General features: G+C 50.1%; 1 protein-coding gene across 1 annotated transcript in view; it reads left to right on the plus strand.

Annotated features, from left to right (window-relative positions):
* Positions 1-12,007, plus strand: part of LOC143982765 (cytochrome P450 2C8-like) — a 62,551-nt gene extending 50,544 nt beyond the window's left edge. The window contains exons 8-9 of the mRNA XM_077481760.1: positions 10,155-10,296; positions 10,387-12,007. Of these exons, the coding sequence (XP_077337886.1) occupies positions 10,155-10,296; positions 10,387-10,568 (324 nt within the window). The 3' untranslated portion in view covers positions 10,569-12,007. The remainder of the gene's footprint in view (positions 1-10,154; positions 10,297-10,386) is intronic.
* Positions 12,008-13,693: the final 1,686 nt, after the last annotated feature.

Consider the following 13,693-nt stretch of genomic DNA (forward strand, 5'->3'; position numbering starts at 1 on the left):
AGGGAGGGATGATGATGACGTGGGGTGGTACGCAGCTTACAGTGGGGTACAGTGGGGATGATGATGATGACGTGGGGTGGGAGGAAGCTTACAGTGGGGTACAGGGGGGAGATGATGATGTGGGTTGGTAGGCAGCTGACAGTGGTGTTCAGAGGGGAGGGGTGATGATGACGTGGGGTGGTAGGCAGCTGATAATGGGGTACAGGGAGGGGATGATGATGACGTGGGGTGGTAGGCAGCTGACAGTGGGGTACAGGGGGGAGATGATGATGATGATGATGTGGGGTGGTAGGCAGCTGACAATGTTGTTCAGGGGGGAGTGGTGATGATGACGTGGGGTGGTAGGCAGCTGACAATGGGGTACAGGGGGGATGATGATGCCGTGGAGTGGTAGGCAGCTTACAGTGGGGTACAGGGAGGGAGGATGATGACGTGGGGTGGTACGCAGCTTACAGTGGGGTACAGGGGGGATGATGATGACGTGGGGTGGGAGGAAGCTTACAGTGGGGTACAGGGAAGAGATGATGATGATGTGGGTTGGTAGGCAGCTGACAGTGGTGTTCAGGGGGGAGGGGTGATGATGACGTGGGGTGGTAGGCAGCTGACAATGGGGTACAGGGAGGGGATGATGATGACGTGGGGTGGTAGGCAGCTGACAGTGGGGTACAGGGGGAGATGATGATGATGTGGGGTGGTAGGCAGCTGACAATGTTGTTCAGGGGGGGAGTGGTGATGATGACGTGGGGTGGTAGGCAGCTGACAATGGGGTACAGGGGGGATGATGATGATGTGGAGTGGTAGGCAGCTTACAGTGGGGTACCAGGAGGGATTAAGACAAGAATGTGACAGGTGATGGGGTGGTGGCATGCCAGAGGTGGAATACAGAGGGATGATGGGGATGTTGATGAGTGGGATGTCGGCAGTGGGGTACAGGGGGGATGATGATGATGTGGGGTGGTAGGCAGCTGACAGTGGGGTACAGGGGGGATGATGATGATTACGTGGGGTGGTAGGCAGCTGACAGTGGGGTACCAGGAGGCATTATGATGAGAATGATGACAGGTGATGGGGTGGTGCCATGCCAGAGGTGGAATACAGAGGGATGGTGGTGATGTTAATGAGTGGGATGTCGGCAGTGGGGTACAGGGGGGGTGATGATGATGTGGGATGGTAGGCAGCTGACAGTGGGATGACAGGGATGATGGGGATGTTGATGAGTGGGATGTCGGCAGTGGGGTACAGGGGGGATGATGATGATGTGGGGTGGTAGGCAGCTGACAGTGGGGTACAGGGGGGTGATGATGTGGGGTGGTAGGCAGCTGACAGTGGGATACAGGGGGATATGATGATGTGGGGTGGTAGGCAGCTGACATTGGGCACAGGGGGGAGATGATGATGTGGGGTGATAGGCAGCTGACAGTGGGGTTCAGGGGGGATGATGCTGATGTGGGGTGGTAGGCAGCTGACAGTGGGGTACAGGGAGGGGATGATGATGATGTGGGGTGGTAGGCAGCTGACAGTGGGGTTCAGGGGAGAGGGGTGATGATGATGTGGGATGGTAGGCAGCTGACAGTGGGGTACAGGGGGAGATGATGATGTGGGGTGGTAGGCAGCTGACAGTGGGGTACAGGGGGGGATGATGACGTGGGGTGGTAGGCAGGCGACAGTGGGGTACAGGGAGGGGATGGTGATGATGTGGGGTGGTAGGCAGCTGACAGTGGGGTACAGGGGGATGATGATGACATGGGGTGTAGGCAGCTGACAGTGGGGTATAGGGAGGGGATGATGATGATGTGGGGTGGTAGGCCGCTGACAGTGGGGTACAGGGGGGATGAAGATAAGGATAACAGGGGCAGGGTGGTGGATGCTAGAGGTGGGGTACATGGCGATGATAATGACAGGAGGCAGGGTGGTAGGATGTCAGAGGGGGGGTAGGAGATGTTGATGACAGGGGGTGAGGTGGTAGTCAGTTGGCAGTGGGGTACAGCAGAGATGATGGTAGGGTGATGGGATTAGAACAGGGGGATTAGAATAAGGATGGAGATGAAGACAGGGTAAATTGGTAGGAAGCTGACAGTGGGAAGTATTACAGGAGGTAGGATGCCAGGAACCGTGGGATGAGGAGGATAATGATAATAGCATGTGGTCAGTAGGTGGCATCATATGCCGGACTGCATGCATATCATCACTCAGAGCAGTGTGTGTGAGGTCCCAGGGGCGGAAGGCAGCGATAATTCTCCGGGGGGGCCCTCAGTCAGGAGGTGATGTCACGGGTAGGGATGTGTCAGTGTCGGGCATGGGAAGGACTGTACCTTTGAGGTTGTTAGTTGCAGACTGGCTCCTGGATGATCGCCGGGCTCTGACAACAGGTCCTCCTCCATTTCAGATCGTCCACCCTGCAGAGGAGATCGCGGAGCCGGGGGAGCTGCTCAGCTACTGCAAGTATTATCCAAGCTCTGCACATAGCCGGAGGCAGAGATCCGCGGTGCACGGCAGGAGGGAGGAGCCGGGGGTGAGGAGTACATGGCTCCACCCACTGATCTTCTGACCTTGGGAAGTGGTCAGTGACAGTCCGCCCCTGGGTGGGAAAAACGAGTCGCGGCCCCGGAAGCAAGTCAGGGACACTGACCGGGGGACATTCCCTGCAACTCCCACTCGCATATTGGGCGGCCGCGGGGCCCCTGAGAGTGCGAGGCCTTAGGCAGCTGCCTTAGTTGCCTAATTAGAGAGCTGCCTCTGTCCGGTGAGGTCGTAAAATCCTATCCATTGCTCTCTGGAACGTGGCTGGAGCAGTTTGCAATCCAAAAGGCATCCTTTTGTACTGAAAACTCCCCTCTGGGGTAGAAAAAGCTGTTTTCTCTCTAGCGGCCTTAGTCAACGGTATTTGCCAATACCCCTTGGTAAGGTCTAACGTAGTGATATACCTGGCTGGACCTAGTCTCTCGATAAGCTCATCTACCCGGGGCATGGGGTAGGCATCAAACCGGGAAACTTCATTAAGTTTCTGGAAATCATTGCAAAATCGCAGAGTCCCGTTGGGCTTCGGTACCAACACAATCGGGCTCGACCACTCACTCTGCGATTCCTCAATAATCCCTAGGTCTAACATCTTTTTTACTTCCTCTGAAACGGCCTTCCTTTGAGCCTCTGGGATGCGGTAGGGCCGGACAAAAACTTTGACTCCTGGTACTGTGACAATATCATGCTCTATGACACTAGTGAGCCCTGGCAAGTCTGAAAATTTTTCTTTATTTCTCTGCAAGAACTCCTTTGCCTGCTGACTTTGGGTTTTAGACAGGGTATTTGCTACTTGGACACTCTCCACCCCAACCCGAGGCTCAAGTTTTGTACTAGCCAGGGAGGTCACTGGTTCCCTGTCTGTCCAGGGCTTTAGCAAGTTTACATGATATATCTGGAAGGGTTTCCTCTTGCCTGGCTGGTGGACTCTATAATTTACCTCTCCCACTTTTTCTACAACCTCGAAAGGGCCTTGCCATCTGGCCAAGAACTTACTTTCCACAGTGGGAATCAACACTGCTACTCGATCCCCCACTTGGAAGTTCCTAATTTTGGCTGCCCTATTATAGACCCGTCGTTGAGCCTCCTGGGCTTTTTGTAAGTGTTCCTTAACTAGCGGCATCACCGTTCGGATCCTCTCCTGCATTTGAGAGACATATTCAAGAACACTTATATGCTGAATTGGTTCACTTTCCCATTCTTCTTTAACAAAGTCCAGTAATCCACGAGGTCTCCGCCCATATACCAATTCAAAGGGCGAAAACCCAGTGGAGGCCTGGGGCACTTCTCGGATAGCAAATAGGAGAGCTGGTAACAGGCAGTCCCAGTCTTTCCCATCCCTTTGTACCACTCTCTTGAGCATAGACTTAAGGGTCTTATTAAAACGTTCTACCAATCCATCTGTTTGGGGATGGTAGACCGATGTGCGCAGCTGTTTAATCCGGAACAGTTTGCATACATCAGCCATAACCTTCGACATAAACGGGGTGCCCTGGTCTGTGAGAATTTCCTTGAGAAAACCTGTCCGTGTAAACAACTGGAATAACTCCCGTGCAATAGCCTTAGAGGAGGTATTCCGTAGGGGTAGCGCCTCAGGATATCGGATGGCATAGTCGAGGATCACCAGTATGTAAGAATGACCTCGAGCCGACTTTACCAAGGGACCCACTATATCCATGGCTATCCTCTCGAATGGGACCTCAATTATGGGCAGAGGGACCAACGGGCTCCGGAAATGGGTCGCTGGAGCGGTCAACTGACAGGTGGGACAAGAGGTACAGTATCTCCTTACCTCTGCTTTCAAGCCTGGCCAGTAAAACCGGTCTGCGATCCGTGCCTCCGTCTTTTCAACTCCCAGGTGTCCCCCTAACACATCATCATGGGCCAGGTCCAGGACCTTGCGTCTATACTGTTGGGGTACCAATAATTGTTCTACCACATTTTCTCTCACTTTAGTAACCCGATAAAGCAATTCATTACATATTGAAAAATGTGGCCACCGCTCATTAGCACCTGGCTCTTGGGGCTCCCCATTTATTACTACAACCTGTTCCCGTGCCCTGGCCAAAGTGGGGTCCTGCATCTGGGCAGTACCAAATGCCCCCTGGGGAACACCCAAATCTGGCAAGTCAGGGGTAGAGGCCATTTCCTCATCCTCTTCCCCCAGCATTACCTGGAGCGGGGAAGGTTCCCCCCCTCAGTGTTCAGGTAGGTCTGAGACCCCCACATATTGACATCCTTAACAGTATCAGCACTATTTTCATCATTATTAACCAAAGTCTTGGCGTTTTTATCAACTGGGTCCATATTACGAACATGTGGCATCTCAGGGTTATTACCCTCAACAACAGGAACAGAGGGACTAGTTTCTTCCCAGTCTCTGGACCTTTCAGATAGTTCTCCTTGTCTCCAAAGTTTTGCAAATAACGGACAGTCACGTCCTATGATAACGTCATGTACCAAGTTTTTTACCACCCCCACCTCTTGAGTACTAGTGCCACATGCTGTGGAGATGGACACCGAGATGAGAGGGTACTCTCTAGTGTCCCCATGAATGCACACAACCCGCAAAATTTTGCTTACCGGACCAATCTTCCCAATTACTCTAGGGTGAACCAGGGTTACCATGCTTCCAGAGTCCAGCAAAGCCTGTGCAGGGTGGTGGTTCACTTGGACTTCACACTCAAACTTCCCCTCTCCAAGGTCAAGATGTGTTGTACACGCTTTATGGGCATAAAAAGACTCCCTCCGAAGAACCCCGCATTCCATGGGTTCTTCCTGCAATGGGCAGTGGGCCCGGGTATGGCCCCAGGCATGACATCGCCAACATTGTACATCCCCTCCTCTCCGATCAGGAACAGGTCGCTGAGGGGGTAACGGGTGTGACTCTTGGCCTTCCGGGGTGTTGGTTCCAGGGCTCCTGGGGACATCCTTTCGAAGGGCGGCAGTTGGTCGGAAGGGCCGTGGCAGACTGGGCCCTTGACGCTTGGTGGGGCCAAGCAGATCCTCCACCACCGTATATCGTTCCACCATCTCAACAAGGCAGTTCGCGGTTTTGGGGTCTCCATGGCTGACCCACCGTTGAAGGTCATCTGGCAGTGACCTTAAGTATCGGTCCAGCACGACCCGCTCCACAATTTGGGGGCCAGACAACACTTCGGGCTGCAGCCATTTTTTTACTAGTTGCACCAGGTCATGCATTTGAGATTGCGGTGGCCGGTTTGAACGATACTTCCATTAGTGCACTCGTTGGGCCCGAACGGCCGTAGTCACCCCCAACCGAGCCAGTATTTCTGCCTTTAGTTTTTGATCATTTTTAGCATCTTCTGGTGGTAGGTCAAAATAGGCTTTTTGAGAATCTCCGGTGAGGAAAGGAGCAATTAAGCCGGCCCACTGGTCCTGGGGCCACCCTTCTCTCTCTGCCGTCCTCTCAAATGTTGCCAGAAACGCCTCTACGTCATCACTCAGGGACAACTTCTGCAAAAAAATGGCTTGCCCTTATGGTCACCTGGTTGCCAGGGGCAACGGCCACTTGTTCACGGCCCTGAGAAAGCTGCTGCACTGCTTCTTTTAAGGCCGCCATCTGAGCCTGCATAACCTCTTGTTGGGTCACTAGCTGGGCTGCTAACTGGGCCACCAACTCGTTGTGGTGCGTTTTTTGTACCTCCAGCTGGGTTGCTAAGCGCTGATTAGCTTCCTCATGGCGAGTCTGCGCTTGTATATTAGCTAAGGACAGCTGTTTAATTAGCTCCTCCATTGTTTCAGCTTTCAACAGCTGTGCAGCTTTAACCCAGGACATAAATTCACTGTACTGTCCCTTTAAATGTCAGTTCAAATCCCATGCAAAAAAAAATAAAAAATAGCAAGAAAAACGCCTGTTACTTTGTCCTGCCCGCATTCTCCACCACTTGTAATGTTCGGGGGACCAGGTAGATCGCAGGACACAGGCTTTGCACACAATAAAGGGTTTATTAAACTTAAATCGCTTTACAGCAGCCAAAAACAAAAGGAAAAAGGTTTGTAGTCTCACCGACTTGCAAAGTCCAGAACAGCAGTCTTTATCAGAAACAGAGCTTGATCTTGATGGCAGGTAGCTTCCCCTGCCAGGAGCCTTCCAAACAGGACACTGCTGTCCACTTCAGCTGCTGCAACCCAAACAAACACCATCCACCATGTGTTCTCCACTCCTCCACACCCACCTACCACTTCCTGTCTTGTTTTTTAAAGGCACTCCCTTAACAGGTGGGTTAATCAATTTTATTCATTTAAAAAGACCACAACCCAAACAGAGGGGAAATATAGCGTCCTTCCAGGACCCAGCCACGACGTCCTGTACAGAGGTCAAACCTTAGAAGTTTCAATTCGTATGCAATCAGACAGGCCCTTCTACTACATGGTTTTGGTAAACCTGAAGGAAAAACACAGCAGAAAAACTGATAGTGTGTATGGGGCTTTAGGTAAGTAAAGTATGCCTTACTTCATCAGGTAAGCACAGTAAAAAGCCTTGTAGGATTGATTAGGGGTCCAAGGGAGGGGGGCCTGTTTAGTGTGGAGTAGGATTTAGCAAGCTGTTAACTCTTAGCCCTTGTACACACGGTCGGAGATTCCGTCGGAATGTGTCCTATTGGACCGTTTTGTCGGATAATCCGACTGTGTGTGGTCTGCATCGGACTGTTTCCATCGGATTATCCGTCGGACTCAATTTTCCAACTTGTTGGAAATATTTTCTGACAAACTGGTCCGATCGGACATACTCTGATCACCTGTAGAGAATTCCGATCGGACAAAGTGCCACGCATGCTCAGATCAAATTCCTACACCACAGCTATTGGCTACTAGAGTGAACGTAGTCCCATCGTAACGAAATAACGTCATCACATTCTGAACGATCGGATTTTCCGACAACTTGGTCCGACCATGTGTATGCAACAGTTTCGGACACAATCCGTCGGACAAAATCCAACGGATTTGGTTGGCAGAATGTCCGACCGTGTGTACAAGGGCTTACAATGTGGGTTGGGACGCATTGCAAGGCTACAGTGCCTTGAAAAAGTATTCATACCCCCTGAAATTTCCCACATTTTGTCATTTTACCATCAAAAATTTAAATGTATTTTATTGGGATTTTATGTGACAGACCAACACAAAGTGCTACATAATTGTGAAGTGGAAGGAAAATGATAAATGGTTTTCAATATTTTTTACAAATAAATATCAAAAAAAGTGGCATGCATTTTTATTCAGCCCCCTATACTCTGATACCCCTAACTAAAATCTAGTGGAACCAATTGCTTTCAGAAGTCACCTTATTAGTAGAGTCCACCTGTGTGTAATTGTATCTCAGTATAAATACAGCTGTTCTGTGAAGCCCTCAGAGGTTTGTTAGAGAATCTTAGTGAACAAACAGCATCATGAAGGCCAAGGAACACATCAGACAGGTCAGGGATAAAGTTGTAGAGAAGTTTAAAGCAAAGTTAGGTTATAAAAAAATATCCCACGCTTTGAAAATCTCATGGAGCACTGTTCAATCCATGCATTAAATTTAGAGCGACTGCACTTCCAAGTGTACTTGCAGTACAAAGTGGATTTGCCTTTTGTAAATAACCCCCCATAGTGTTGGTGATCAGTAGGATGATATAATGCCCCAGCATCTGCGATTAGTGGGAGGAAAGAATGCCCCAAAATTGTTGGTTAGTGGGTGGGAAAAAAAGCACCATTGATCAATAGGAATAAATTAAATATCCCAATATCCTTGGTCAGTCAAAGAACTTTTGCCCCGTCATTAGATTTCATTGGGAGGAAAAAAATGCCTCAGTATTGGTGCTAAGAGGAAGCAATGCACCAGTGGTGGTGGTCAAAGGGAGTAATGCCCCGTACACACGATCGGACTTTCCGCCAACAAAACCGTGGATTTTTGTCCGAAGGTTGTTGGCTCCAACTTGTCTTGCATACACACGGTCACACAAATGTTGGCCAAAAATTCAGAACGTGAGAACACGATGACGTACAACATGTACGGCGAGTCGAGAAAGAGGGAGTTCAATAGCCAGTAGGTCTCCATCTGCTTGCTTCCGAGCATACGTGAACTTTTGTGTGACGGACTTGTGTACACACGATCAGACTTTCCGACAACAAAGTTTTGTTGGCTGAAAATTTGAGAACCTGCTATCAAACATTTGTTGGCAGAAAGTCAGACAGCAAATGTTCGATAGAGCATACACACCACACACACCAACACACCAGACAGGTCAGGGATAAAGTTGTGGAGAAGTTTAAAGCAGGATTAGGTTCTAAAAAAATATCCCAAGCTTTGAACATCTCATGGAGCACTGTTCAATCCGTCATCCAAAAATGGAAAGAGTATGGCGCAACTGCAAACCTACAAAGACATGGCCGTCCACCTAAACTGACAGACTGGGCAAGGAGAGCATTAATCAGAGACGTAGCCAAGATGCCCATGGTAATTCTGGAGGAGCTGCAGAGATCCACAGCCCAGGTGGGAGAATCTGTCCACTAGAGAACTATTAGTTGTGCACTCCACAAATCTGGCCTTTATGGAAGAGTCTCAAGAAGAAAGCCATTGTTGAAAGAAAGCGATAAGAAGTCCCGTTTTCAGTTTGCTAGAAGCCATGTGGTGGACACAGCAAACGTGGAAGAATGTGCTCTGGTCAGGTCAAAATTTAACTTTTTGGCCTAAAAGCAAAATGCTATGTGTGGCAGAAAACTAACACTGCACATCACCTTGAATACACCATCCCCACTGTGAAAAATGGTGGTGGCAGCATCATGTTGTGGGGATGCTTTTCTTCAACAGGGACAGAGAAGCTGGTCAGAGTTGATGGAAAGATGGATGGAGCCAAAAAAAGGGCAATATTACAAGAAAACCTGCAAAAGACTTGAGGGTGGGTGGATGTTAACCTTCCAGCAGGACAGCGACCCTAAACATACAGCTAGAGCTACAATGGAATGGTTAAGATCAAAAGCATATTCATGTGTTAGAATGGCCCATGCAAAGTCCAGACCTAAAACCAAATGAGAATCTGTGGCAAGACTTGAAAATTGCTTTCAAAGATGCTCTCCATCCAATCTGGCAATTTTACAAAGAAGAATGGGCAAAAATGTCACTCTTTAGATGTGCAAAGCTGGTAGAGACATCCCCAAAAAAGACTTTCAGCTGTAATTGCAGTGAAAGGTGGTTTTACTAATTATTGACACGGGGGGATGAATACAAATGCACGCCACACTTTCACATATTTATTTATAAAAAAAATTGAAAACCATTTATCATTTTCCTTCCACTTCACAATTGTTTGGCACTTTGTGTTGGTCTATCACATAAAATTCCAATAAAATAAATTTACGTTTTCGGTTGTAACATGACAAAATGTGAAAAATTTCAAGTGGTATGAATATTTTTTCAAGGCACGGTATTTCTTTTTAAATACTGTTGTTCGGCTAAAAGACATATTTTCTTTTATTTTTATGGGAGGTCATAGTTTTATTTAAGTCTTTTATATATTTATATAAACTTATATTTTATATTTATATAAACGTATATATTTATATTATATTATTATTAATATTTATTATTATTATTATTATCTTTAATGTTTTATTAATCTTTTATCTTCTTGAAGGGCACCACCATTTTTCCTCTTCTGACTTCTGTCCTGAAGGATCCAAAACACTTTCAGAACCCTCACAAATTCAACCCAAATAATTTCCTAGATGAGAAGGGTGGATTTCAGAAGAAGGAGGCTTTCATACCATTTTCTACAGGTAAATAGAAGGAGTGGATAAATAGGTGATAGGAATTTTTTTCTCATATCAGTCAATATCATGATTGCCTTGCATTTCCTTTGCCCACAGGGAAGAGAATGTGCCTTGGAGAAGGAATGGCAAGAATGGAACTCTTCCTATTTATTACCACTATCCTGCAAAACTTTCACCTAAAATCTGATGAGGATCCCTCAGATATTGACATCTCTCCTCTGCCAGACAGTAACAGCACTGTTCATCGGCCTTATGATATATGTTTGGTGCCCAGATAATCTCATCTTCTGTTTGATTGGTGATGCCCAAGACAAGTCCATGTAGATAAAACTTCTTACTGCAACCTAAACATTCAGAGGCTGGGCGTATTCAGACAAGTGCACTGGGTGAATATTAGGGATAAGCTAAACATCGGTGTTCGCCCGTTTGTCAAATTTAGAACATTATGGGGTGTTCATGGGAAATTCAAGTGCCCGCGGAACACCCCATAATGAATGGCGAGACCGTCAATGCACTGTGCTGCTAATTGGCCAAAGCATATACCTGACCTGCATGCTTTGGCCAATCACAACATGCAGAGGCGGCTCTCTAATTAGGCAACTAAGGCGGCTGCCTAAGGCCTCGCACTCTCAGGGGCTCCGCGGCCGCCCAATATGCGAGTGGGAGTTGCAGGGAATGTCCCCCGGTCAGTGTCCCTGACTTGCTTCCGGGGCCGCGACTCGTTTTTCCCACCCAGGGGCGGACTGTCACTGACCACTTCCCAAGGTCAGAAGATCAGTGGGTGGAGCCATGTACTCCTCACCCCCGGCTCCTCCCTCCTGCCGTGCACCGCGGATCTCTGCCTCCGGGCTATGTGCAGAGCTTGGATAATACTTGCAGTAGCTGAGCAGCTCCCCCGGCTCCGCGATCTTCTCTGCAGGGTGGACGATCTGAAATGGAGGAGGACCTGTTGTCAGAGCCCGGCGATCATCCAGGAGCCAGTCTGCAACTAACAACCTCAAAGGTACAGTCCTTCCCATGCCCGACACTGACACATCCCTACCCGTGACATCACCTCCTGACTGAGGGCCCCCCCCGGAGAATTATCGCTGCCTTCCGCCCCTGGGACCTCACACACACTGCTCTGAGTGATGATATGCATGCAGTCCGGCATATGATGCCACCTACTGACCACATGCTATTATCATTATCCTCCTCATCCCACGGTTCCTGGCATCCTACCTCCTGTAATACTTCCCACTGTCAGCTTCCTACCAATTTACCCTGTCTTCATCTCCATCCTTATTCTAATCCCCCTGTTCTAATCCCATCACCCTACCATCATCTCTGCTGTACCCCACTGCCAACTGACTACCACCTCACCCCCTGTCATCAACATCTCCTACCCCCCCTCTGACATCCTACCACCCTGCCTCCTGTCATTATCATCGCCATGTACCCCACCTCTAGCATCCACCACCCTGCCCCTGTTATCCTTATCTTCATCCCCCCTGTACCCCACTGTCAGCGGCCTACCACCCCACATCATCATCATCCCCTCCCTATACCCCACTGTCAGCTGCCTACACCCCATGTCATCATCATCCCCCTGTACCCCACTGTCAGCTGCCTACCACCCCACATCATCACCATCCCCTCCCTGTACCCCACTGTCGCCTGCCTACCACCCCACGTCATCATCATCATCCCCCCCTGTACCCCACTGTCAGCTGCCTACCACCCCACATCCTCATCTCCCCCTGTACCCCACTGTCAGCTGCCTACCATCCCACATCATCATCACCCCTCTCCCCTGAACCCCACTGTCAGCTGCCTACCACCCCACATCATCATCATCCCCTCCCTGTACCCCACTGTCAGCTGCCTACCACCCCACATCAGCATCATCCCCCCTGAACCCCACTGTCAGCTGCCTATCACCCCACATCATCATCTCCCCCCTGTGCCCAATGTCAGCTGCCTACCACCCCACATCATCATATCCCCCTGTATCCCACTGTCAGCTGCCTACCACCCCACATCATCACCCCCCTGTACCCCACTGTCAGCTGCCTACCACCCCACATCATCATCATCCCCCCTGTACCCCACTGCCGACATCCCACTCATCAACATCCCCATCATCCCTCTGTATTCCACCTCTGGCATGCCACCACCCCATCACCTGTCACATTCTTGTCTTAATCCCTCCTGGTACCCCACTGTCAGCTGCCTACCACCCCATGTAATCATCATCATACCCCCTGTACCCCACTGTAAGCTGCCTACCACTCCACGTCATCATCATCCCCCCTGTACCCCACTGTCAGCTGCCTACCACCCCACATCATCCCCCCTGCACCCTTACTGTTAGCTGTCTACCACCCCACGTCATCATCACCCCTTCCCCCTGAACCCCACTGTCAGCTGCCTACCACCCCACATCATCATCTCCCCCCTGTACCCCACTGTCAGTTGCCCACAACCCCACATCATCACCCCCCCTGTACCCCACTGCCGACATACCACTCATCAACATCCCCATCATCCCTCTGTATTCCACCTCTGGCATGCCCATACCCCATCACCTGTCATCATTCTCATCTTAATCCCTCCTGGTACCCCACTGTCAGCTGCCTACCACCCCACGTAATCATCATCATCCCCCCCTGTACCCCACTGTAAGCTGCCTACCACCCCACATCATCATCATCCCCCCTGTACCCCACTGTCAGCTGCCTACCACCCCATGTCATCATCACCCCTCCCCCCTGAACACCACTGTCAGCTGCCTACCACCCCACATCATCATCATCTCCCCCCTGTACCCCACTGTCAGCTGCCTACCACCCCACGTCATCATCATCCCCTCCCTGTACCCCACTGTCAGCTGCCTACCACCCCACATCATCATCTCCCCCCCTGTACCCCACTGTCAGCTGCCTACCACCCCATATCATCGTATCCCCCCTGTACCCCACTGTCAGCTGCCTACCACCCCACATCATCATCATCACCCCCCTTTACCCCACTGTCAGCTGCCTACCATCCCACATCATCATCACCCCCCCTGTACCCCACTGCCGACATCCCACTCATTAACATCACCACCATCCCTCTGTATTCCACCTCTGGCATGGCACCACCCCATCACCTGTCATCATTCTCATCATAATGCCTCCTGGTACCCCACTGTTAGCTGCCTACCACCCCACGTAATCATCATCATCCCTCCCTGTACCCCACTGTAAGCTGCCTACCACTCCACATCATCATCATCCCCCCTGTACCCCATTGTCAGCTGCCTACCACCCCACGTCATCATCACCACTCCCCCCCTGAACAACATTGTCAGCTGCCTACCACCCCACATCATCATCATCTCCCCCTGTACCCCACTGTCAGCTGCCTACCACCCCACGTC

Source organism: Lithobates pipiens, unplaced genomic scaffold (genome assembly GCF_037356315.1).
Source record: "Lithobates pipiens isolate NorthernLeopardFrog02 unplaced genomic scaffold, aLitPip1_a1.2 Scaffold_1, whole genome shotgun sequence".
In the NCBI taxonomy this organism is placed as follows: domain Eukaryota; kingdom Metazoa; phylum Chordata; class Amphibia; order Anura; family Ranidae; genus Lithobates; species Lithobates pipiens.